We start from the raw sequence: 26,985 nt of genomic DNA on the forward strand, positions 1-26,985 counted from the left end.
CAGGTCTGGGCTGTGGTTGGGTGACTCAAGGACATTCACAGTTGAAGTTGATCTCAACATCCAAAACTTGTAAGAGGTCTTTATGTTAAAGAGAGGTAGCAAGTGGACATAACTAAACGCAGCTGCATGTTTTAGAGTGTACCATACAGGCCTGATTGGTGGATTGCTGCAGAGATGGTTGTTCTCTTCTCTGGAGAGAGGAATGCTGGAGCTCTGATAGAGTGACCATCATGTTCTTGATCACATCCCTGACTAAGGCCCTTCATCTATTTTGGAATAAGGCTGTAATGCTAGTAAATGTAGAAAAAGTACTGTGAATACCTTCTGGGTGCACTGTATGAAAATTCAGTAAAGTATATCTTCTATTATAGATTCCAAATCTAAGGTGGAACTGCAAATGAATAAAAAGAACAAATCAAATGATCTCTTTAATACTGTGCATGAAATGAAAGTGAGATGAGTTACATATTCAGCATGGCTTCTTGTGTTAATATGATTTTATATATATAAAAAGATTTTCCCCATCAGTTGCCTTGTTTTGAAAAATTAAATAACAATGCACAGCAGGACATTATTAAAAAATCTAAACAAACATTACAGTGGCATGCAAAAGTTTCAGAACCTTTTATTTAAAATTTTTATGGTGTCAAATTCAGAAATTGGAGGGTAATTGGAGGGTAAATGGAGTGTAAACGTAATTTTGTTGTTGCTGCACTCGTGTAATGACAATGACAATAAATCTCATCTCTCAAAAAAAGATTCTTCTCTATATTAAAATTTGCTCTTTAAACTCACAGTCAAACCAAATCTCTACAGCATGATTAAGAGGTTTGTCCATTAAATTGTCCATTTGTCCGTTAAATTCTCCATTAAATGAAAATATTAAAGCCGAACCTTACTATAACAACGTAATCATCACTTTTACAGTCAGCTTTCTTTTGACAGTTCAGAAGGAATGCATGAACATTTCCAAATGACTGAACGGACTAGGTTGTCATTTACCCCATTCTTTAAGAAAACAGAAATATTATTACAATTATAAAGATATAGAAGTTCAACATTTCACAAGCTTTTAAATGCCACTGTGTGTTATCATTCAAAAGATGATTAATATATATCCAGAAAACACAATATTAGGCTGTGTTATTAATACCAGGCTCAGACGGCACGATTTCACAGACATCCTCAGATCTGTGACCAGCGTCTGTCCCCCGCAGGGGTTTGTGTGTGTCAACACCTGAAGCTGATTACAGACAGAGTTTACTGATGGCATTACAAAATGTAATACTAGGTTTGATTTTCATCAAAGGTTCTGACTGTGTTAAAATTTGCTTCCATGTTATTTTCAGAACAATTTATTTTCAGAAGAATTGACATTATTCAGGTGTGAGCGACGCGTGTAGATCAACAAGGCCTTTGTCTCAGACCTGAGGAGTTGAGCTGAACTCACGTTTGAACGTGAGCTGGTCTCTGAGAACTGGATCAGTGTCTTAGCATGTATGTAAAAATACTTTGAGGTTTATCTTACTGAGCAGTGAGTGTGTCCATAAAGTCCATGATGTGCAGGTGACAGTGTATCAGAGAATGTGTTGTGATGTCTACATGTCCTTGATGACAATGTCTCTTTCTCTCCTATTAACGTGACTCTTAATATTCCAACTTCCATCTCTCAAATCATGAGCTCCATCAGCACGTTCACCTGGACTCACCGCAGCTGCGTCAGTGCTGCTGACAAACATTGTCTGGTGTCCAGTTGAAGGTGTTGAGGACAAAGCTGTGGCACAGTGATTTTACTCTTTGTCCTGTCTTCCTTTGTTTCCACAGGTCTTCCTATCCCCTTTCCTTCCCTCCACCTTGCTCTGTGGCCCATGGCTCATTTTTTGGCCGGGGTTGCCCTCTCTCCCTCTCACAAACCTCGGCCTCCTGCTCCTCCTCCTGCATTCTAATGTACTCCTGGGTTAATCTTCCTCCTCTTACTCCTCCTCTTTACTCCTACTTACTGCCTGGCAAACCTTAATGTAATTCCTCCACCCCTCCGACAACTTCCCACCTGATGCACCTAGTTAGTGAGCAATGCTCTCCCATTTTACTAGATTTTTTAAATTTGTTGTGTCAGTATAACATAAACTTTATTGGGTATGGAACGCAAAATTAATCCAACCCAAAAAGTAGCTGCTCCAGTGTTGCTGTCATTCCTACAGAGCAAACACTGTGGTCAGTAAAATGCAGTAATGTTGTTGTCTGGTCAGATGCTCCTGTTTGCACAGACCAGGACCCACTCGGCTTAGCTTCTGAGACTTGATGAGATCAGGCTCACACAGAGAAGACTGGCTGCAATAATAATAAGAATAATTTAAACACTTATTTATATATAACTTTTTAATCAAACATACAAAGTGCTTCACAAAATAAAATTAGCATTAAAAGACCTGCAGAACACTGTAACTTAAAAAGAAATCACACAAAATTGACAAGCATTAATATTAAAAATGAATGAATGAATGATTTTTGGCAGCCGAGAACAGAAAAGACTAAAAACTAGTTTTAAAAACCTTAATTGAAGTTATGTGCCCAACTTCAGTTGGGCACATCAATCATTGATTAATCATTTGATTAAATCTGAAGGCAGACAGTTCTGAAATACTGTGTGACTGTACAAGGAGACTAGGTAAGGAAGCCACCAAGACAACCATAACAACTCTGAAGGAGGCTGCTGTGGCTGTGACTGGATGAACTGTGCATAGTGCAGCTGTTGCATCACCTCTCACGTCTTCACAGTAAAACAGAGAAGTATTTTCATACAAGAAAACAGATGGAGTTAAGGCTGGAGTCTCCCCTGTGCCATCTGCCAAACTGTAGCTGAACTTTCAAGCCTTATTATTAAGAAAATCTTCCACTGCTCCACTCCATCATGATGTTGTATAACTGGTGATGCAAAATGTAAATGTAGCACTGTTCCCATGCTCTCCAATTACAGCTAGAGAAGAGTTTAACTCCTTCAGAGTTGGCATGGTTGTCTTGGTGGTTTCCCTCACTTGTCTTTTGTTTGTATAGTGACACAGTTTTTGACAAATGGCTACTGCAATCAAATTTGTAATACATTTGCCATACTGTTTGTATTTTTAATGATTGATATAAATTAAGTCCAAGACATAGTCAGTGACTTGAAAATTAAAAAAAACTGGATGTAAAAGTAATTATTTATTTGTATTATAATAACAGTGGCACATATTTATGCATTTCATTGTTTTAGGGTTTTATTTTTCGTCATGTTGTAGAGATATATTTTCGCAGTGAGTGTAAAAGGCATCATTTGAAAAAAATGAAATGTAGAGAGAAGCCTGAATGCCTTTTTTTTCAAAATGTCAGAAATTAAAATGCAAAAAATGATACTGAAAATACTCAAGGGTGTGTATAATTTCTCTGTCTGCTGTGTTAAACTGCACATAATGTAATACACATGATGTAATAAAATCTTATCAAATATGAAGAAAAACCTCTAAATGGTTGCTGAGCTGTTGGCAACAGAACGACAGAAATGTTCCGGGTTTTATGTTTATAAAATCAATCGAGTGCCATTTATACAGATCTGGATACAGCATATGTCAGACCAGTGTTCAGTACAAACATCGTGTCATACAGGAGGCAATCAACAGAATGGTGTCTGAGATGTAGGGGTGCACACACACACACACACACACCCCAGTGGTTCTGGTATCAGCTGTAAGTGCATGCGGTCCGGTGGACGATTAATGATCGAAACACATGGAGCTGCTGTAGAAGGATGTGCTGAGCTGTGCTCCAAACACATCGCTGACAGAGTTATAGGAGGCACAAATCTGACCTGATCACAGATGTTGTATTTGACGTGTTGCTGGGAGAACATTGCAGTCAGGCAGCGTAACATCCTTCCATCAGCTCCGCAATAAAATGTTTCATCTTCCTGTGATCCCTCACAGCCTGCGGCCTCAGTGAGCGGCCATTCAGTCAGGACGAAGAACAAAAAGTTGATCATTTTCGTGTCATGTCCACACAAACCTGGCCATCACCATGAACGCTAAGCAGTAAAGTAAAGATGGCAGCGCCTTCAGCTCCACTTGACTCAAGGACAAACAGTTCTGTAGCAGTTTAACTACCACTCTGCTAGCATTAGCAGGGTAAACGACACACAGTTCACACAGCTTTTTCATATGACTGTAAAACTTTACCAATCTGTCAAGGAACCCATCCCTGTTGTCTCCAGTCCTGTATGTCTTAGAGTTCTGGTGACTGGCTGAACAAACCTGATACAGCAAAGTTTATCCTCATTTGTTAGCAGTACTCTTTCGAACTAAAAAAGTAAGATAGTATATCACATTACAGTTATAGTACATCATAGTACAGTTGTATGCAAAAATTTGGACACCCCTGATAATTTTCATGATTTTCCTTTTTAAATCATTGGTTGTCTGGATCAGAAATTTCAGTTAAATATATCATATAGCAGACGAACACACTGATATTTGAGAAGTAATATTAAGTTTCTAGTATTTTCAGAAAGTGTGCAATAATTAAACAAAATTAGGCAGGTGCATGAATTTGGGCACCCTTGTTATTTTATTGATTTGAATACATTTAGTACTAATTATTGGAACACAAAATTGGTCTGGTAAGCTCATTGACCCTTGACTTCCTTACACAGGTGAATCCAATCATGAGAAAGTGTATTTAAGGTGGCCATTTACAAATGTTTCCCCTCTTTGCATCTCTTCTAATGAGTGGCAACATGGGAGCCTCAAAACAACTCTTAAATGGCCTGAAAATAAAGATTGTTCAAAATCATGGTTTAGGGGAAGGATACAAAAAGCTATCTCACAGATTTCAGCTGTCAGTTTCCAGCTTTTCCAGAGATTTTGAGGTGATACTGTCGCTTTAAGGACTTCCCACGGAGCAAGATGTCGCGCAGTGCTCCCAGGCGCCATTGTCAGCCTGTTTGAAGCTGAAAACCTCCACATTTCAGGCTCTATTGATCCAGGACATCGTGAGAGAACAGAGAAGTTTCAGAAGAAGTCGGTTTCAGCATTTTATCCAGATATTCCACTGTTAAAGGAGATTTTTTTAATGCAAGACGTGCGGATGGATTGCAGCGTCGGCTCGCAGCCGCTGCGACGCTCCGCCACAGGAAAAACACCTCCGTTGGAAGTCTTAAGGACAAGTTGGAACATGTCCAGCTGTTAAACAATTTTTCATATACTCACTCCACTGAAAGCCATCAAAAGCCGCCTGGATTTTACAAATGGTTATCAACACCGCGCCGGCTGCGTCCCGACGCGCGGACCCGTCCGCACGTCTTTCATTAAAAAAATCTCCTTTAACAGTGGAATATCCGGATAAAATGCTGAAACCGACTTCTTCTGAAACTTCTCTGTTCTCTCACGACGTCCTGGATCAATAGAGCCTGAAATGTGGAGGTTTTCAGCTTGAAACAGGCTGACGACGGCGCCTGAGAGCGCTGCACAACGTCTCGCACTGTGGGAAGTCCTTAAAGTGACAGTATCACCTCAAAATCTCTCATCAGCCGTTAAAATTTTCACCGAAAACCAGCTTAATTATTCGAACCGTGTCCATTTCGATGTGTCTCACAAGTGTAGAAAAAATTTTGATCAAACAAAGCGCTAGTCTCTCAGCAACTTCTCAGACAAAGGAATTCCGACGAGGGGCTGGACGACTCCTCCCACAAGGAGTGCTCACAGGCGAATGACGTCACCAACAGGCGAGGAAAAACTCACGCATGCGCACGAGGGTTCAAGCATGTCTGACGTAAAAACATATGAATGAAATCCATATAGTTTTTGAAAAAAATAAAAAGGACCTATACTTTATTGACAGCCCTCGTAGTTAAGAGATTATACTTACAATGACAGGTACACCAAATAGTCTAAGTACACTTGTGTTATACTGATATATAGGAGAGTATAAGTATACTTGAGAAAACTGACCATTATAACTGTAATGGCTCATGTGTAACTATAACAAGCATGTGTCCTCATGTGTCCTCCTTTGGGTTCAGATCCCATTCAAACTGCAATACGAGGTCTGTGAGAAAAGTATCCGACCTTTTTATTTTATGCAAAAAATATATGGATTTGATTCATATGTTTTTACGTCAGCCAAGCTTGAACCTTCGTGCGCATGCGTGAGTTTTTTCACGCCTGTCAGTTGCGTCATTCGCCTGTGGGCAGGCTTTGAGTGAGCACTGGTCCACCCCTCTCGTCGTTTTTTCATTGCAAGGAAATGGCGGAATGATTTGGGCTTTGTTCCATCAGAATTTTTTCAGAAACTGTTAGAGACAGGCAGCTGGAAGAGGACAAGTTGAGACATGCCTATCTCGGCTTTCAGTGGCTTACCAGTCGAGTGAGTATAAGAGAAATTGTGGAGAGCTGGGCATGTCCCAACTTGTCCTCTGACACTCCAAAACGGAGGTGTTCTTTGTCTCGCTCCATCAGCGAATCCGTCATGACGCGCGAAGCCTCCGCACGGCTTTCCATGACAAAATTTCTTGTTAAAAGTGAAATCTGCCGGAAAATGGCTGATGTCCAGCTCTTGTGATAACCAGAGAAATTGCACACGATGGTCCCGGATCCATACAGCGATCCGTTTAGAAATTAAATGGTCGTTTCTGCCTGTCGATTGCTGCTCGGAGCGCGGCGTGCCGTGCGCCATTGTGGGCCATCCTTAAAGCGATAGTAACACTCCTTAATCTCTGCGAAGCCCATAAAATTTTCACCCAAAGCCATGTGACTTTTCCGAATGGTTTCCAGCTGCCTGTCTCTAACAGTTTCTGAAAAAATTCTGATGGAACAAAGCCCAAATCATTCCGCCATTTCCTCGCAATGAAAAAACGACGAGAGGGGTGGGCCAGTGCTCACTCAAAGCCTGCCCACAGGTGAATGACTCAACCGACAGGCGTGAAAAAACTCACGCATGCGCACGAAGGTTCAAGCTTGGCTGACGTAAAAACATATGAATCAAATCCATATATTTTTTGCATAAAATAAAAACGTCGGATACTTTTCTCACAGACCTCGTATATTTCAGGTCTCTTGATTAATTGTAGTTTTATAAGTCCAAGTGTATATCTAAGTAAGTAAAGCTAGTTGTGTATTCCACCTTCACTACTCTCGTACTTAAAGTATACTTCCAGGCTTAGTGTTATAAACTAAAAGTGGGGCACTTTAGTCCCACGTATTGAAATTATGCACTTACGAGTATACTGAAGAATTAAACTTGAGGTTTACTTAAGTTAATTTAATGAAAGAGACTTTAAGCATACATTTTGTAAGGGGAACATGTGGAGGGGTACAAACCACTATTAAAGACAAATTTGTCAATATAAAATGTAATGAAAACATCAAAGGGTAAATCACATTGTCCTGACTGTGTGAGACTCTTCCATTTGGGTGTAGGTCGCCCCCATGAGGTCAAACCTGCTCACTGATAGCACTGGCTCTAATTCCTCCTCTCTAACTTCCTCTACTTACCTTTCCTTTAAATCTGCTGCAGACAGTCTTATTGTTTTTGAAAACACTAAAAGACAAAACATTTTGTTAGGGAATTCGACTGACTTACTTCTCATGTTGTCTAAATTGCACATAAGTCAGAAGAACAGACAAAGATTTCAAGCGTTTGCTTTGTGTGCGGCTTGTTGAGGAGGACTAAAGTTTGTCTTTTTAATGCACTGTTGTTTGCAGGGAGAGAGGGGCAAGAAAGGCAACAGGGGGGCCAAAGGGGATAAGGGAGACCAAGGAGCACCTGGATTAGATGCCCCCTGTCCGTTGGTATGTCCGTGGTCTGATGTGTCAGCATGAGGCAAAGGGAAGAAGCACTCAGAGTGTAGTTTTTAATCCTAGTGTGCTTCAGTTTCTCCAAAGCTCATATACTCTGTCGCTGGCTTCCTTTTGGCTCGTGTGGTTCGAATAAACCTCAGGGCGATTTTGGTCCAAGTGTCCACTGCACTGCTTGTGGACCTCCGACCACAACTCTGAGGAAACTCTTTGTTTCTCCAGGACCAACAGGAACTAGGCAGCACTGCTGATGAGCATCAACATGTCTTAAAGCTTTCTGTCATCTTGCACACCACAACACTTTGGACAGGTTTTAGACAAACAAATAAGGCCACTGAGAAACATCTCTGTGGTAGTTCCTACTAATGTTGGCTGCTGTACAGATTTGTTACAGATAACTGTTTCCAACAAATGTGCAGCTCCAGTCCAGGTTGTGGACTAAATGCTTTAAACACTATGACCTCACCTCAGTGAGACCAGTTCCTGTCAGTCCCAGGTTATCCACATCTTTAGGTTGCCCTGCAGCTGGGCTACCAGTGGACAGCTGGAGAGGAGAAATGCCCCTCTGCTCTGAATGAGGGGCAGAACACGGACATTTAAATGGTTGATTTCACAAACAGGGTTTCCGAGGCTTTAAAGGAGAGAAAGGTGAACCGGGCTTGCCTGGCCTGGACGGGCTGGATGCCCCTTGTCCTGTGGTATGGTGCCCTCTATCTTTCCCTTTACTTTACCAGCATGTCGTTAGTTATTTTTAAGCACACTACTATTGGTAACCATAGGCTCTGAGATGTTTCACTGTAGATTTGCTTAAAGTTACAAATTTCAAGACTATAACTATAGTGATCTGCTTTGCATTACATAACAGTTTTTTCATCATAACCACTAACAGGTTTTATTGCACTCTCCAAGAATATGACATACAGTGCATTCAGAAAGCATTCACAGCGCTTTACTTTTTCCACATTTTATGTTAAATAAAGCCTTATTCAAAAATGGAGTAAATTCATTTTCTTCCCTCAAAATTCTACAGATAATATACCCTATAACTACAATATGGATTTTTTTTTTTTGGTCAGAATTTTGCACATTTCTTAAAAATAATAATAATGAAAAAACTAAGAAATCATGTACATAAGTATTCACATCCATGTAGTAGCTCAAAATTGTGCTCAGCTGCATCCTGTATCCAACCTTGAGAAGTTTCTACAGCTTAAATGGAGTCCACCTGGGTAAATTCAGTTGATTGGACATGATTTGGAAAGACACACACCTGTGTACATATAAGGTTCCACAGATGACAGTTGCCAAAAGGCACCTGAAGGACTCTCAGATCATGAGAAACAAAATTCTCTGGTCTGATGAGACAAAGACTGAACTCTTTGGTGTGAATGCCAGGCATCATGTTTGAAGAAAACCAGGCACCATCCCTACAGTGAAGCATGGTGATGGCAGCATCATGCTGTGGGGATGTTCTTTAGCGGTAGGAACTGAGAGACTAGTCAGGGTTGAGGGGAAGATGAATGCAGAAATGTACAGAGACATCCTGGATGAAAATCTTATGCAGAGCGCTCTTGACCTCAGACTGGGGTAACGGTTCATCTTTCAGCAGGACAATGACCCTAAACACACAGCCAGGACATCAAAGGAGTGGCTTCAGGACAACTCTGTGAATTGTCCTTGAGTGCCCAGACATGAATCCGATTGAAAATCTTTGGAGAGATCTGAAAATGGCTGTGCACCGGCACTCTGCATCCAACTTAATAGAGCTTGGGAGGTGCTGCAAGGAGGAATGGGCAAAACTGCCCAAAGATAGGTGTGCCAAGCTTGTGGCATCATAGAAGACTTGAGGATGTGATTTCTCAGAATTTTATTTTTTAATAAAGTTGCAAAAATTTAAAAAAAAACTATTTTGATGTTATCATTATGGGGTGTTGTGATTAGAATTTTGAGTAATAAAATTAATTTTCTCCCTTTTTGAATAAGGCTGTAACATAATATAATGTAGAAAAAGCACAGTGAATACTTTTCAGATGCACTGTATGCTCCATGATTAACATCATTGATAATATTTGTGTTCCTGAACACCATTAGTTTCACCATCCTTCTTCACTCTTCCATCTCATGCTTGGAACACCACTCATTGATGATAATAACCTTTTGAAGTATCAAGATTTTACAGCTTATGAAAGCTGTGAGAAAGTGCACTAATCATTCAGTGTGCTGGTGTCAGCCTGGGTGGCTCTGTTGTCTGATGAAAGAAGCCTGAACACCCCCCCCCCATCTTCAAGTCCAAACCAGCAGAGCTAACAGGCTAAACTCTGTTCAGATGTTTATAAAATCATATTTTTGAGGACTGCATACTGGTTCTCACAATGTTTTGCTTTGGTGTGGATATTAAACATGAGATGCTTTTTTTCTCAGTAATCATGAATTAAATGAACCTGACAGATCAGGCTGTTGATGGCTGCTAAAATTGCTAATGCTGTTAGCATTAGCACATAAAATGCTCAGACAGTAGGCATGTAGAGATTAATCGATACGATTATCGATACAAACATGAACGATGCGAGTGCATCGATTTATTCAGTGTGCATCGATTCAGTTGATGGGTGAAATCGTGATGCATCGCTCGCTGCGTGCTTGCATCAATTTTTTTTCTGAGGCACATTGAATGCACTATGGACAGAAGCCTGAAAGCACATTTCTACCACAACAAACGGAGGTTTGTGAAACAGCAGCAATGCAGTTGGTAGGGATATTTCACACACCTACAGGTCCCTTCACACATAGTACGAATGTGGTCAAATTGCACATGAAGTGCGCATGAAGCAGCTTGAAAAAGCAGAACAGAATGAATTAAAACAATTAAAAAGCCCAATAAAAGAATAAAATCATAAAAAACTAAAAAGAATAAAAGAAAACACGCAATAACATAAAATAGTAGCCATAAAACAGGGAAAAAAGATGTGTCTTCAGTCTAGATTTAAAAATCTCCATAGAGTCTGACTGCCTTATCTGTGCAGGGAGATCGTTTCACAGAGCCAGGGCACGATAAGAAAAAGCTCTGTGACCCGCAGACTTTTTATTCACCCTAGGAACACACAGCAGTCCTGCACCCTGCGAACACAAGGCCCGAGCCGGTACGTAGGGCTTATCCAGGTCAGCCAGGTAGGGAGGTGCCACTCAGTGAACAATTTTATAGGCTAGTAACAGCACCTTAAAGTCCAATCTCAGAGAGACAGGAAACCAATGAAGGGATGTCAGAACAGGTGTAATGTGGTCAAACCTTCTGCTTCATGTCAAAAGTCGGGCATTAATAAAACAGTCAGATTCTGTAGAGACTTCAAGTCCAGACTTAAGTTGCATTTATTCTTCCTTTTGTATGGTGAGCACACTGGCATAGTATGGAATTATGCTTCCTATCCTTTTAAATTTATTTTATTAGCAACAGAACAGGTCTCGAGCCCAAGTCATCTAAATTCTGGGTCTGTTAGTGAAGCTTAGCACTAGCAGTCGGCAATCACCTTAGTATTTTCTCTGCTTTCCTGTCAATTTACTGCTGGTGAATTATACCTTAGATGTGTTTTTTCTGGCTGATTGATTCTGCTCTTTTTCTCTCTGTCCGAGATGAGGATGACATTGCACATGATTGGCGTCTGCCGACCACGGGATGCTGGACTGACTGCAACATGCCATGCCTGAAGTTGACGCAGCACACTGCAGTCTGTGTTTGGAATAGACGTTGCTGTGGTGACAGGCCCACTGGCCCTGCACCCCAGGGCGCTGGATGATCCTCTGCCTGCAGCATAAATGCTTGCATGGTCATCTCAACAATTGCACATTGTTTTTCTGTTTTGGTTTTTTTTTCTGTTGTTTTGATTTCCTGTTTTCTGTTTCATCAGCTTTGTAAAACTTTATGAAATCCTTGTAACTGTTACAATGTCCTAGACAGTGGGTCATCCTTCTGAGTCTTGTCTGCTTGAAGTTTCTTCCTCAATATCATCAGAGGGACTTTTTCCTTACCACTGTCACCTGTGTGCTTTCTCTAGGGGTTGGTAAGGTTAGACCTTACTTGTGGGAAGTGCCTTGAGGCAGCTTTGTTGTGATTTGGTGCTATACAAAAGGAAATGAATTGAAATTGAAAATGCATGTTGGCCCATAGAAAGACTGGAATAATTGTCACAAAGCTTCCATGAGATGCCCACTACACATGCAAAACATTTTACACTGACTAACCACATGGTGGTGCTATAATAATAACATACAATATATTCAGTGCGTCTGGAAAGTATTCACAGCCTTTGTCATGAAGCTCAAAATTGAGCTCAGGTGCATCTTGTTTCCACTAATCATCCTTGAGATGTTTTGACCGCTTAATTGACTCCAACTTGGGTTGATATAACATGTTTAGAAAAGCACACACCTGTCTACATATAAGGTCCCACAGTTGATGTCCATGTCAGAGCACAAACCAAGCATGAAATCAAAGGAATTGTCTGTAGATCTCTGAGACAGGATTGTCTTAAGGCATAAATCTGTGGAAGGGTACAGAAACATTTCTGCTGCTTTGAAGCTCCCAATGACCACAGCATTCCTCTGAGGAGAGAGGAGAACCTTCCAGAAGGACAACCATCTTTGCAGCAATCCCCCAATCAGGCCTATATGGTAGAGTGACCAGAGAGAAGCCACTCCTTAGTAAAAGGCACATGGCAGCCCACCTGGAATTTACAAAAAGACACCTGAAGGACTCTCAGACCATGAGAAACAAAATTCTCTGCTCTGAAGAGACAAAAATTACAGTGAAGCATGGTGGTGGCATGACGCTGTGGGGATGTTCTTCAGTGGCAGGAACTGGGAGACTAGTCAGGATTGAGGGAAAGATGAATGCAGAAATGTACAGAGACATCCTGGATGAAAACCTGCTCCAGAGTGCTCTTGACCTCAGACCAGGGTGATGGTTCATCAACACAGCCAAGATATCAAAGGAGTGCCTTCAGGACAACTCTGTGAATGTCCTTGAGTGGCCCAGCCAGAGCCCAGACCTGAATCAGATTGAACATCTCTGGAGAGATCTGAAAATGTCTGTGCACCAACTCTCCCTGTCCAACCTGATGGAGCTTGAGAGGTGCTGCAAAGAGGAATGGGAAAATCTTCCCAGAGATAGATGCACCAAGCTTGGGGCATCATAGTCAAGAAGAGTTGAGGCTATGATTACTGCCAAAGGTGCATCAACAAAGTACTGAGCAAAGGGTGTGAATACTTATGTAAATGTGATAATTTTCCAAAAATTTAAAAAAATAAAAAAATAACTTTTTTCATGTTGTCAATATGGTGTGTTGTTAGTTGAATTCTGAGGGGAAAAAATTAATTCACTCCACTTTGGAATAAGGCTTTAACATGACTAAATGTGGAAAAAGTGAACTGCTGTGAATACTTTCTGGATGCACTGTATATATATATATATATATATATATATACACACACACACATTTCTTTGTCAATGTAACAGTTTACATTCATCATATAAAACAATTATTCATTCAGATAACACTTCAAAATTTTGATGATGACATTACATTGCATATACATTATGATATAAAAACCTGCATACATGCTTGATCCCACAAGAATGACTATGACATCAGTATTAATGGCTCATGCTGTCGTCAGTGTCTACTGTTGTTTCCATTTGCATATTCCAAGACTCAAAACAAATTTTTCATAAATTTAACTAAAACTGTGGATTATTTTTGTTTGAGCTATTGAATGGCTCAGTGTGTGTGTGGGTGTGTGTATCTTGCATGATGGTAACGTGAGCCATGGCTGCTGTCATTACTCTGTTCGTATTTGTTGTGTCTTCCCACAGGGAGACGATGGACTACCTGTACCAGGATGTTGGAATAAAGTAAGTTTGACAGTTTGACAGGGTGTTTTTGTCAACCTCTGACCTCTGCTAACTTTACTAAGTGCTGGGTTTGAACTAACATGTTTTATGCTTTCTTCTTGCAGTGACGATAACTTTGGAATGCCATGTGTGACTGTAAATAGAATATTTATTTTTTTACTTTTCAACTTTTCTGTTCTACTTGGAAAAATTTCAAAAATCCCAAAACACGGCAACGTTTTTGTACAGATTGTTTAATACCTCTTATGATGTTTATGTATTGGATTTTTGTATCTATGCATTATTTTAATATAGCTGGATGAGGAAAATGTATAATGTGGCTGCATATGCATGATATTTGTGCATCATGTGAAGTGGATAATGTTTATTAACTTATTGTACTCTCTCATTTGTTGTAATCGACCATGCTGCACTGATGTGTGAGGCTGGAAAGATAATGTGTTTGTCTTTGTTGAACTGTCCTCATTATGATATAATCTGAAAAAGCAAAGAAAAAATCACACACTGTCATTTCAGTTTAACTAAATTTTGGCATTCCATAAAGCTATATGATTGGAATTTTTGCGTGTTCAAATGAATACACCTCAGTGACATAGTGTTGGATAATGTACACCCCCCCCCCCCCCTTCCTCCTCTCCCTGCAGCAGGTGGCCTGACAGTCCAGTCAAATACTTCATCAAATACTTTGTTTTTCCAAGAAATATCATGCAGGTAGCATTTGATCTAAATATTCTCGGTTCCCAGGAGAGGATTTCTCATAATAATTATGACCATTTTTTGGTATCACACCAGCACTGAGTCGAATCTGCCTAAAAAGTAAACATTTCTGTCAGGACAAAAACCGAACACCACCAAATGATGGTCCAAATGCAAAAACATTTGCCTTTGGTTCTCAGGCAGCAGAGCTCCTCCTGTGGAGCTGTAAGTTCTTAAGTCAAGTTTTAAGATGGCTGTGAACTCTTCAGAGCAGATTCATACGTATGTTATGGACCTTTAGTGCTACCATCTGTACATTATTTTCTTACTGTCCTGAAGGGATTTTAACTCCAGTTCACTATGACCAACATTCTCGACATAAAACCACTTACAACACAGAGTGGGCTCCAGATCTTCCAGGTCTTTCTGTGACCATAGTACAAGTACATATGAAAATTTTACAAAGCCACAAGAACATTCAAACCAAGATCCAGATGGGCTCAATAAATATACGAGGTCTGTTAGAAAAGTATGCAACCTTTTTATTTTTTCAAAAACCTGATGGATTTGAATCACGTGTGCAGGCATGAGCAAACCTTGAACCTTCGTGCGCATGCGTGATTTTTTTCACACCTGTCGGTTGCATCATTTGCTTGTAAGCAGCCTTTGTGTGAGGATGGGTGGAGTCTCTCGTCGTTTTTTCTTTGCAAGGAAATGGCGGAACGACTGGAGCACTGCGACTGCATCAAATTTTGTCAGAAACTGGGCGACAGGCAGGTGGAAACCATTCGGATTATTCAGACGGCTTTCAGTGACGATCATCTCGGCATCACACACATTAAGGAGCGGTACATCCGGTTTAAAGATGGCTGCACAACGGTGTAGAGCGCGCCACGCTCCGGGCGGCCATCAACATGCTGAAACGACCGGATCATTTCCAAAGTGAACGTTGTGATGAAGTGGGACCGTCGTGTGATTATCCGAGAAATTGCGGAAGAGGTGGACATCAGCACTTTTTCGGCACATTCCACTGTGAAAGAAGATTTTGCCATGAAAAGAGCGGCAGCGAAATTCATCGGCACAAGGCTGATGGCGCAGCAACAGCGCCTCCGTGATGAAGCCAAACAGGACATGTTGTGGCATGTCCACCTCATCCACAATTTCTCGGATAGTCACACGACGGTCCCATATCACCACAACGTTCACTTTGGAAATGATCCGGTCGTTTCAGCATGTTGATGGCCGCCTGGAGCGTGGCTCGCTCTCCACCGTTGTGCGGCTGTCTTTAAACCGGTTGTACCACTCCTTAATCTGTGTGATGCCGAGAGGATCGTCACCTAAAGCCGTCTGAATAATCCGAATGGTTTCCACCTGGCTGTCGCCCAGTTTCTAACAAAATTTGATGCAGTCGCGCTGCCCCAGTCGTTCTGCCATTTCCTTGCAAAGAAAAAACGAGAGACTCCACCCATCCTCACACAAAGGCTGCTTACAAGGAAATGACGCAACCGACAGGTGTGAAAAAAATCCTGCATGCGCACGAAGGTTCAAGGTTTGCTCATGCAAGCACGTGATTCAAATCCATCTGGTTTTTTAAAAAAAATAAAAAACGTCCGTTAGTTTTCTAACAGACCTCGGATGTGCTCCATGTTGTATTTTTGCCTTTAAAAGCAGCGTTCCGATGTTCTGCACTCTACTCCCTCTCTTAATGTTACGTCAGTGCAGGTCATACAAGTTTTGGGTAGAATTTTCACAGCGTTGCTAAAACATATCTTTTGGACATGACTAACACAAAATTGTTACCAGTGTTTTCGCTCATGATTTTATGATTTGCTGATAAAAGTAAGTGCCTTTGGCTGCTCCCTTGTTTTCACTTGGGGTCACTACACTACACTACTCTGAATGTTGATTTGGCACAAGTGTTACCCCGGATGACCTTCCTGATACAACTTTACATTACATGGAGAAATGTGGCAATGGTGGGGTTTGACCCAGGAACCTTCTGCACTTAAACCAAGCGCACTGATACCTGGTTCAAATGAGTTACAAACCCTGTTTTTTCTTATTTTTAATTCAACTGGATTATTACAATGTAAAAATTTCAAAGCAGTGTACAAATGCAATATTATAAATATTTTGACTGTTTGCAAACAAATATTAATTTAAATCATACCATTTGTATACTGGCTTGTCCATAGGTATGTCATTGTGGAGGAGAAGAGAATGTTTGTGTCAATACAACTTTCCTACCATCAGAGAATGACGAGTAAGGAGATAATGAGAAGCAAAAAAACAATAAGAATATGCTATCATTAAGTGGTCCAGAAAGACTGCCAACAAATAAACATGACAAAAATTGTGAGCATATTCATGTCTTTATCCCCATTTTTAAAAAGTAAAACAATTCTTTTATCTATCCTAAAAACCTCTTCAGAAAAAACAAACAAAAATGTAATAAACATGGGCCACTAAGAATAAATCAGATGCCTTTTTGAAGATTCTACCCAAAATTTTTAAATCTTTACATTGACTGATACAGTACTTTTGCCAGGACATTCAACATCTGTTGTGCCAACATTGTTGGAACTAATAAACCAGTCAGCTGCAAAACACCAAGTCTAAGAGACACTGCTTATGTATTTTAATGGTAAGGGTCTATTGGTGGCCATTTTGGACGCCATTTTGAATCTTAAACCCATGAATAAATTTAGTTTAGGCACAGTTTGCTGTGACCTGCAATGGTCTTCCCATTGAATCTCTGTGATACTTAAGTTGTTTATATGTTGTTTAAAGGTCTTTTAGTGAAAAACCCCATTTGGTGGCCATCTTGGACTCCATCTTGGATAACTGGCTTGAGTCCAGTTTTTATTTTTGGGAACATCCTGATTATCTTTTGGGGTCATCTAAGGAACCTAAAAAAGTTGCTTTGGTTTAGTCCTGGGGGGGGGGTGCAAAGGTAGTGATCGTAGCTCCCCTAGTATACACTGTATGCTGGCATGAACTAGGAGTTATTTAGGGCTGTGGACACCGGCAGTTTGTGAGTCTTTTGGTGATGCTGTGATCTTTGTGCCCTGATTCCAGCATGTAAGGAGCTGAGTCAAGAGTCTTAATACCTGAGTTTGTGATTCTCTGGATCATAACTCAGATCCAGGCTATCAAAGACATCTTGGTCTCAGCCAGTAATGACTGTCTGCATTTGATGAAAGTGCTGAGGTTGTTGAGAGTTTCTCTTTTCGTGGCACCTGCAGTGCATCCGGAATGTATTCACAGTGCTTGCCTTTTCCACATTTTATATTACAGCCTCATCCCGAAATAAGTAAATTATTTTTTCCCCTCAAAATTTTACTCACAATGCCCTATAATGACATGAAAAAGATTTTTTTCCCAAATTTATTAAAAATAAAAAATTGAGAAATCACATGTACATAAGTATTCACACCCTTTGCTCAATACTTTGTTGATGCACCTTTGGCAGCAATTACAGCTTCAAGTCTTTTTGAATATGATGCCACAAACTTGGTGCACCTATCTTTGGGAAAATGTGTCCATTCCTCCTTCCAGCACCTCTTAAGCTCCATCAGATTGGATGGGGAGTGTCGATGCAGAGCCATTTTCAGGTCTCTCCAGAGATGTTCAATCAGATTCAGGTCTGATTGAACATCATCATCATTGAACCTCATTGCTGCTGCCACTCAAGGATTTTCACAGAATTGTCCTGAAGTCACTCCTTTGATATCTTGGCTGTGTGCTTTGGGTCATCGTCTTGCTGAAAGATGAATCGTCGTCCCAGTCGGCGGTCAAGAGCGCTCTGGAGCAGGTTATCATTCAGGATGTCTCTGTACTTTGCCGCATTCATCTTTCCCCCAATCCTGACTACTCTCCTATTTCCTGCCGCTGGTGCCAGACTTCCTCCAAACATGACGCCTAGCATTCATGCCGAAGAGTTCGATATTTGTCTCATCAGACCAGAGAATTTTGTTTCTCATGGTCTGAAAGTCCTTCAGGTGCCCTTTGGCAAACTCCAGCTGGGCTGCCATGCGCCTTTTACTCAGGAGTGGCTTCTGAGAGGCCTGATTGATGGATTGCTGTAGACATGGTTATCCTTCTACTAGACTGGTTCTCCTCTCTCCACAGAGGAATACTGGAGGTCTTGACAGCGTGACCATCGGGTTCATGGTCACCTCCCTGACTAAGGTCCTTTTCCCCTGATCACTCAGTTTCGATGGACCACCAGCTCTGGGAAGAGTCCTGGTGGATCTGTGCACAGATAATGGAGGCCACTGTGCTCACAGGACCTTCAAAGGATCAGAAATGTTTCTGTACCCTTCCCCAGATTTGTACCTCGAGACAGTCCTGTCTCAGAGGTCTACAGACAATTCCTTTGACTTCATGCTTGGTTTGTGCTCTGACATGTGTCAACTGTGTTTCTCTCCGATTGTTCTGTCTGAGTTATTTTCATTAGTTACTTCATCCAAACCATCAACATGTTTATTAGACCCCATTCCTACCAGGCTGCTCAAGGAAGCCCTACCATTATTTAATGCTTCGATCTTAAATATGATCAATCTATCTTTGTTAGTTGGCTATGTACCACAGGCTTTTAAGGTGGCAGTAATTAAACCATTACTTAAAAACCCATCACTTGACCCAGCTATCTTAGCTAATTATAGACCAATCTCCAACCTTCCTTTTCTCTCAAAAATTCTTGAAAGGGTAGTTGTAAAACAGCTAACTGATCATCTGCAGAGGAATGGTCTATTTGAAGAGTTTCAGTCAGGTTTTAGAATTCATCATAGTACAGAAACAGCATTAGTGAAGGTTACAAATGATCTTCTTATGGCCTCGGACAGTGGACTCATCTCTGTGCTTGTTCTGTTAGACCTCAGTGCTGCTTTTGATACTGTTGACCATAAAATTTTATTACAGAGATTAGAGCATGCCATAGGTATTAAAGGCACTGCGCTGCGGTGGTTTGAATCATATTTGTCTAATAGATTACAATTTGTTCATGTAAATGGGGAATCTTCTTCACAGACTAAAGTTAATTATGGAGTTCCACAAGGTTCTGTGCTAGGACCAATTTTATTCACTTTATATATGCTTCCCTTAGGCAGTATTATTAGACGGTATTGCTTAAATTTTCATTGTTACGCAGATGATACCCAGCTTTATCTATCCATGAAGCCAGAGGACACACACCAATTAGCTAAACTGCAGGATTGTCTTACAGACATAAGGACATGGATGACCTCTAATTTCCTGCTTTTAAACTCAGATAAAACTGAAGTTATTGTACTTGGCCCCACAAATCTTAGAAACATGGTGTCTAACCAGATCCTTACTCTGGATGGCATTACCCTGACCTCTAGTAATACTGTGAGAAATCTTGGAGTCATTTTTGATCAGGATATGTCATTCAAAGCGCATATTAAACAAATATGTAGGACTGCTTTTTTGCATTTACGCAATATCTCTAAAATTAGAAAGGTCTTGTCTCAGAGTGATGCTGAAAAACTAATTCATGCATTTATTTCCTCTAGGCTGGACTATTGTAATTCATTATTATCAGGTTGTCCTAAAAGTTCCCTAAAAAGCCTTCAGTTAATTCAAAATGCTGCAGCTAGAGTACTAACGGGGACTAGAAGGAGAGAGCATATCTCACCCATATTGGCCTCTCTTCATTGGCTTCCTGTTAATTCTAGAATAGAATTTAAAATTCTTCTTCTTACTTATAAGGTTTTGAATAATCAGGTCCCATCTTATCTTAGGGACCTCGTAGTACCATATCACCCCAATAGAGCGCTTCGCTCTCAGACTGCAGGCTTACTTGTAGTTCCTAGGGTTTGTAAGAGTAGAATGGGAGGCAGAGCCTTCAGCTTTCAGGCTCCTCTCCTGTGGAACCAGCTCCCAATTCAGATCAGGGAGACAGACACCCTCTCTACTTTTAAGATTAGGCTTAAAACTTTCCTTTTTGCTAAAGCTTATAGTTAGGGCTGGATCAGGTGACCCTGAACCATCCCTTAGTTATGCTGCTATAGACGTAGACTGCTGGGGGGTTCCCATGATGCACTGTTTCTTTCTCTTTTTGCTCTGTATGCACCACTCTGCATTTAATCATTAGTGATCGATCTCTGCTCCCCTCCACAGCATGTCTTTTTCCTGGTTCTCTCCCTCAGCCCCAACCAGTCCCAGCAGAAGACTGCCCCTCCCTGAGCCTGGTTCTGCTGGAGGTTTCTTCCTGTTAAAAGGGAGTTTTTCCTTCCCACTGTAGCCAAGTGCTTGCTCACAGGGGGTCGTTTTGACCGTTGGGGTTTTACATAATTATTGTATGGCCTTGCCTTACAATATAAAGCGCCTTGGGGCAACTGTTTGTTGTGATTTGGCGCTATATAAATAAAACTGATTGATTGATTGAACTGTGGGACCTTCTATGTAGACAGATGTGTGTCTTTCCAAATCATGTCCAATCAACTGAATTTACCCCAGCTGGCCTCCAATTAAGCTGTAGAAACATCTCAAGGGTGATCAGTGGAAACAGGATGGACCTGAGCTCAATTTTGAGCTTCATGGCAAAGGCTGTGAGTACTTATGTACATGAGATTTCTTAGTTTATTTAATTGCAAAAGTCTAAAAAAATTCATGTTGTCACTGAGTATTGTTTGTAGAATTTTGAGGATGACAACCAGATAACTGATCCATCCCCACCTCTCCAAAGTAGCATAGAAAAATGCACCACATTACCAAAATATCATACAACCCCAATTCCAATGAAGTTGGGGCGTTGTGTAAAATGTAAATAAAAACAGAATACAATGATTTGAAAATCGTCTTAAACCTATATTCAGTTGGATACACCACAAAGACAAGATATTTAATATTCAAACTGATAAAAATATTTGCTCATTTTGAAATGCCTGCAACACATTTCAAAAAAGTTGGGACGGGGCAACAAAAGACTGGGAAAGTTAATGAATGCTCAAAGAACACCTAATTGGAAACAGGTGAGTGTCATGACTGCGTATAAAAGGAGCATCCCCAAAATGCTCAGCCATTTATAGGCAAAGATGGGGCGAGGATCACCACTTTGTGAACAACTGTTTGAAAAAATAGTCCAACAAGTTTAAGAACAATGTTTCTCAACATTCAATTGCAAAGATTCCATTATCTACAGTCTATAATATAATAAGAAGATTCAGAGAGTCTGGAGAACTTTCTACACGTAATTGGCAAGGCCGAAAACCAACATTGAATGCCCGTGACCTTCAAATCCCTCAGGCAACACTGCATTAAAAATTGACATCATTGTGTAAAGGGTCTTACCGCGTGGGCTCAGGAACACTTCAGAAAACCATTGTGAGTTAACACAGTTCATTGCTACATCTACAAGTGCAAGTTAAAACTCTACCATGCAAAGTGAAAGTCATACATCAACAACATCCAGAAACGCCACCGCCTTCTCTGGGCCCGAGCGCATTTGAAATGGACAGACGCAAAGTCGAAAAGTGTGGAAAAGTCCACATTTCACATTGTTTTTGGAAATCATGGACGTTGTGTCCTCTGGACAAAAGAGGGAAAAAGACCATCCAGATTTTTATCAGCACAAAGTTCAAAGCCAGCATCATGGGCACTAACACACCACCATACCATCACAGATGGGCAACTTACCCATCTGTGATGGTACCATCAATGCTGAAAGGTACATCCAGGTTTTGGAGCAACACATGCTGCCATCCAAGCAACGTCTTTTTCAGGGACGTCCCTGCTTATTTCATCAAGACAATGCCAGGCCACATTCTGCACGTGTTACAACAGCATGGCTTCATATTAAGAGTGCAGGTACTAGACTGGCCTGCCTGCAGTCCAGACCTGTCACCCATTGAAAATGTGTGGCACATTATGAAGCTCAAACTACGACAACCGAGACCCCGGACTGTTGAACAGCTGAAGTCGTACGTCAAGCAAGAATGTGAAAGAATTCCACTTACAAAGCTTCAACAATTAGTGTCCTCAGTTCCCAAACGCTTATTGAGTGTTGTTAGAAGGAAAGGTGATGTAACCCAGTGGTAAACATACCACTGTCCCAGCTTTTGTGAAACGTGTTGCAGGCATCCATTTCAAAATGAGCAAATATTTGCACAAAAACAATAAAGTTTATCAGTTTACACATTAAATATCGTCTTTGTGGTGTATTCAATTGAATATAGGTTGAAGAGGATTTGCAAATCATTGTTTTCTGTTTTTATTTACATTTTACACAACGTCCCAACTTCATCGGAATTGGGGTTGTAGCTGAAGAGTAGCAACGGGAAAAGGCCAAAGGGATCTGCACATATCACCTGAGTGCACACGTACTGCCAGAGCTGACCTGACCAGTGATGTCTTACATTTTAAGATTACTGTTGTTTATGTCTGGAGTATTTCACAGTCAATATTGGAAATCAAAACTAATGAAGAACACTGAGGATGTATTTTTAATAGAAATATTTGTCAAAATATATAATGGCGAGCCCACTGTGACCTTGACCTAGAAAAGTGAGAGATAAAGGGAACTCCAATCCTGATCACCACTCAGCTCTTCTCACATCCAAGGATCAGCTGCTCATAAACATTCAACCAAGTACCTTAATGTGCAAACAAACAGATTCATACTGCATGTGATCACATGACTTCATGTGGTTATGTGTTGGGATCACAACTCTACTGTCCTGTGTTGGTTTGTAGAGCTAATACATCAAATCTGGAGTACTTTAACATGACAGTGGATCTGCTCTAAATCACAGCCTAATCGTCACGTGTCTATATGTTGATTGACTCATCTCATGTTCCAGGAACAGTCACTCAGCCCAGCAAGAGCTGCACTCTGCAGCCTTAAATTCAGTCTCATAGATTTATTATTTGATTTTTTTTTTTTTTTTTAAGAAAAAGTATTCCAGATGGTCAGTTTCCTACTGTTTCTAAACCAAGTACTCACGTCTCCTAATCATTTGTTGCATTAATGTAGTGAAAAATAACATGATCATCTGGAGTTTGAGGCCTTCTTCTACTGTACATCCCACTGGTCTCTGATCATTGAAGACAGATTTACCACTTCCTGCGTTCTGTCAGCCTTGGTTTAACGTTAGAGATGGTGTAAAATTTCAAAGAGTTTGTAGGATGAAAAATTGCTGCTCGCCTTTAAGGCATGCTGCTTCAAAAGTTGCCTCGTCTGTTCCTGAAGAAAGCTGAAACGTTTCGACAATATAAATGTTTTCTTGTCTCATTCCAAAAGCTTTATGATGTAGCTGTTTTCGTTAAGCTAACCTCATTGACTTTCTAACTTGGACCAATGTTGTATGCGGAGTGACCACAGATCCATTTTATGCTGCTTGATGACAAAGATCTATTTGTACTGTGCTTTGCCTAAATTTTATGTTGCCATAAGAGTTTGTTGTTGAAACCTAACCAGCAATAAAATATTCATTGAGTCTTGTTGCAGTGCCATAACTCATAATAACACGATAATTTCATTTTGGTATCAAGTTGAGCAAAGAAATGTTTGCATATGTTTATGATGTGTAAAATGATACATCTGGTGAAAACGGCAATCAAAATTGGTAAGTATTGATGGTAGTTTGGGTTTCTATTTACAAAATGATGGGCATTACCACAATTATTACCACAATTATTGTAGACCTTTGTCAAAAATGTACAAAGCTTTTCAAGCAATACATGTGCAGTTAATGTTACATTAACGATAAGCATCATTATAATCATATAATTCCAAATGTAATCTTGCAAACATATTACCACATTGGATTCAAGCCTTTCTGTTCAACTTGCTGATGCTTGAAACCATCCTGGGGAAGATAATCTACTATAGGAATGAGTTTTTGTACTCTTTGGGTCTGGTTTATTACAGGTTAACGTATAAAAACATGCAAATAACATATCACCCACAAACAAACCTGATTTACACTGAGGATTACATCAAGGCTTAAATGGGAAAATGTGCAAAATAACACATATCCATTTAATATGTTTGCCTCAGTGCTTATGCAATATATGGCATCTACCTGAGTATGTAAAATGCTGAGAGGAAAACATGCAAACAGGTTAATTTAGCACATGCAATGTGATTTATCAAGGACAAAAGGAATTTGAAGCCCTAATGATTGTGTCTGTATTTTGCACATTTGAAAGCAAAGCGCTAACTAAATTGTGACATTGTTGACACACATAAATCTGATTCAGATTCCTCTCCTGTGAGCTGCTTGGGGTGCACATTTCTTTATTTTCATTCATGAACATTCTTGAAGACAACACTATGATTCAACATGAATTTATTGTTGTCATGACAATCCGTCGGTAGTAAGGAAGATTGTATCTTGATTGATTGACTGATTCCTGGACAAGCTGGTGGACATCGAGATTACTGAATAGGCCCTGTCTTGATACGCACTGTTTCTGACGGATGCTGCATGTGGTTGCTGCTGGAAGCATCTGCCAGTCAGGATCTTGCTCTCTCTCTCTGCTTCTTCTTTCTCCTCTTCTCCCTTGTGTTGTTCATCTGCATTTCTTTGAAGACTTCCACTCCATGTGGCTCATTGCTCAGCAGCTAGCTTGATCCCTCACGTGTTCTTCCCAGGTCATCCAGTCAATGGAGCAGCAACTTGAAAACTTGTGCTTCAGAAGGTCCTTATAGCATTTTTTCCGTGATTAACAGGAATGTTTTCTGTCATGAACTTGGACATGGAGTGTAAAAATGGATTTACTGAAGAACTGGGCAAAGTTTGTTACACAGGTAGCAAGCCACAATCAGTAACGGTATCCAAATCATGAGACTAAAGTAAGATCAAAAACAGGCAAAAGGTTCAGTACATGGCAAGGCAAAAGCAAGATTATAAAGGATGGAACGAAGACACAAGGAACAATGAACTGGCAAAGACAAGAGGGAAAACAGAGGGCTCAAATAACAGCTGTGATTAGGGAAAATGAGACACAGGTGTAGGAGAACAACCAGGAAGAGGGCATGGCAAAAAAAAAAAGTTACGTCTGTGGCATGTAACATAATATGTAATGTAAATTATGACGTTAATGAATTTTGTGGGGTTGTGGCATGTAACTTCATGGTTGGGATAGGTGCACATAAGGGGCCAACTTGTGCACTTTTGGAACCAAGCACCAAAATTTCCATATCTATTTAAAGGGTGCTGATTCCAAAAATAAATGGAGACAAGCTCTAAAACTAATGGGTCCATCTGTTTTTGGCCTTCAAAATAGGCATATATGTATTCTCGATATGTATTCTCATTTTATGCTCTTTTCAGATCACAAATGTTGTTTTGTCTTCACTAAGTTAAACAAACCTGCTCCTATCATCCCCATTTGTTTACCCATGTTTTGAGATAGTCTGCACTATGCATCTCAAGGAAAGCTTATTTAGGGTGTAACAAAACCATCAGAAACTCAGCAAACTCTACAAACTCAATATGGCAGCATCGGTAAGATGCAAAGGTTCAAGCAAGCAGGAGAACTTGAAGGACAAAGGCGATAATTTGATGCAGACAACTTTAACATCAGCAGGTATCGCTATGGCTGATGCTAGCACATGTGACTCAGGAGCTAAAATATTAGCCGAACTGGAGAAACTGAGAAAAGAAAATGTACAAGGCCACACCCAGACCAGGCTATCACTGGCAAAGCTGGAAACATCAATGCAGGATCTCAAAGGCCAAATAACCACGCTGGAAAAAAGAACCACAAAGGTTGAGGGATGTATTAGCGTCGCAGAGGACACCGATAAGCTACATGCTACAGCTATACGATACCTGCTGCACAGAGAGATGGATCTAACAGCCAGGTGTGAAGACTTAAGGCCTGGTCACACGGCACTAACGAAGAACAACAAAGCCCGAATGAAACAAGAAATCTGAACTTTCGTTGGCATTGTTTATCCTTCGCGCAGCTTCATTCCTGCAACTGGCGCTTCATCAGGATTTTGTTTCTGTCAAAAAATTTGAATGAATGCCACCGAAAACCTCAATTGGTCCATATTTTGTTTTGCTGTCATTATTGACGGTTTCTTATCTTTGCTTAGTTTTTGTAACATTAGCATTTAGTTTGACTTTGTTCGACCAGCTGAATGTTTTCACACAGTGCAGGTTTGTGAACGCTTCTGTGGCGAAGAGATGCAGCTCCTCCACGGTGGTGCTTGTGTGTGATGTGGGGCTTCTGCCGCTGCATGTGATGGGGCGAGTGCAGCTGCTGTCATGCCTGGCCAGCCAGGAAGAATTTGTCGGCCTCCTCCACTAGCGCACAACAATCCATGATCATGGTGTTGGGTAGTGCTGCGCGCCCCTGAGGAGACAGTTGTTGCACAAAAAGTCCAGCCGGTGTCCTCTCAGGGACTGCAGCATTCTATCCATGAACTCTGAAGGGCTTGCTGTCCTCCAGCCTGTACAAGGAGAAGAGCCTGTTGGCCCTTTCAGTATGACAGTTCAAAAGTTCTGAGGAGGTGATCCTTGATTGCTGCGTATTTGTTTTCAGCAGGGTGCTTTGCAGGAGTGCAATCAGCCTCATTGCCAT

At 40.7% G+C, this 26,985-nt stretch overlaps 1 protein-coding gene and 1 long non-coding RNA gene across 9 annotated transcripts in view; one reads left to right on the top strand and one right to left on the bottom strand.

Moving 5' to 3' along the window:
- Positions 1-14,238, top strand: part of LOC117523659 (collagen alpha-1(XIII) chain-like) — a 155,555-nt gene extending 141,317 nt beyond the window's left edge. For 3 of the 8 annotated variants that reach the window (XM_034185233.1, XM_034185231.1, XM_034185232.1), the window contains one exon: positions 1,825-2,079. In XM_034185233.1, coding sequence (XP_034041124.1) covers positions 1,825-1,962 — 138 coding nt within the window. In that variant the 3' untranslated portion in view covers positions 1,963-2,079. Of the gene's footprint in view, positions 1-1,824; positions 2,080-7,730; positions 7,818-8,443; positions 8,522-13,689; positions 13,729-13,832 lie in introns of those variants that run through there. The other 5 variants (XM_034185234.1, XM_034185235.1, XR_004564570.1 and 2 more) reach the window with 5 other exon arrangements.
- LOC117523665 lies at positions 2,387-26,985 on the bottom strand. The gene is made up of 4 exons (XR_004564574.1): positions 26,809-26,985; positions 21,867-21,874; positions 18,296-18,297; positions 2,387-2,399 (listed from the first exon to the last, which is right to left on the bottom strand). It is a non-coding gene; the product is annotated as an uncharacterized LOC117523665 (long non-coding RNA).

The sequence above is a fragment of the Thalassophryne amazonica genome, chromosome 13 (assembly GCF_902500255.1).
Source record: "Thalassophryne amazonica chromosome 13, fThaAma1.1, whole genome shotgun sequence".
Lineage (NCBI taxonomy): Eukaryota > Metazoa > Chordata > Actinopteri > Batrachoidiformes > Batrachoididae > Thalassophryne > Thalassophryne amazonica.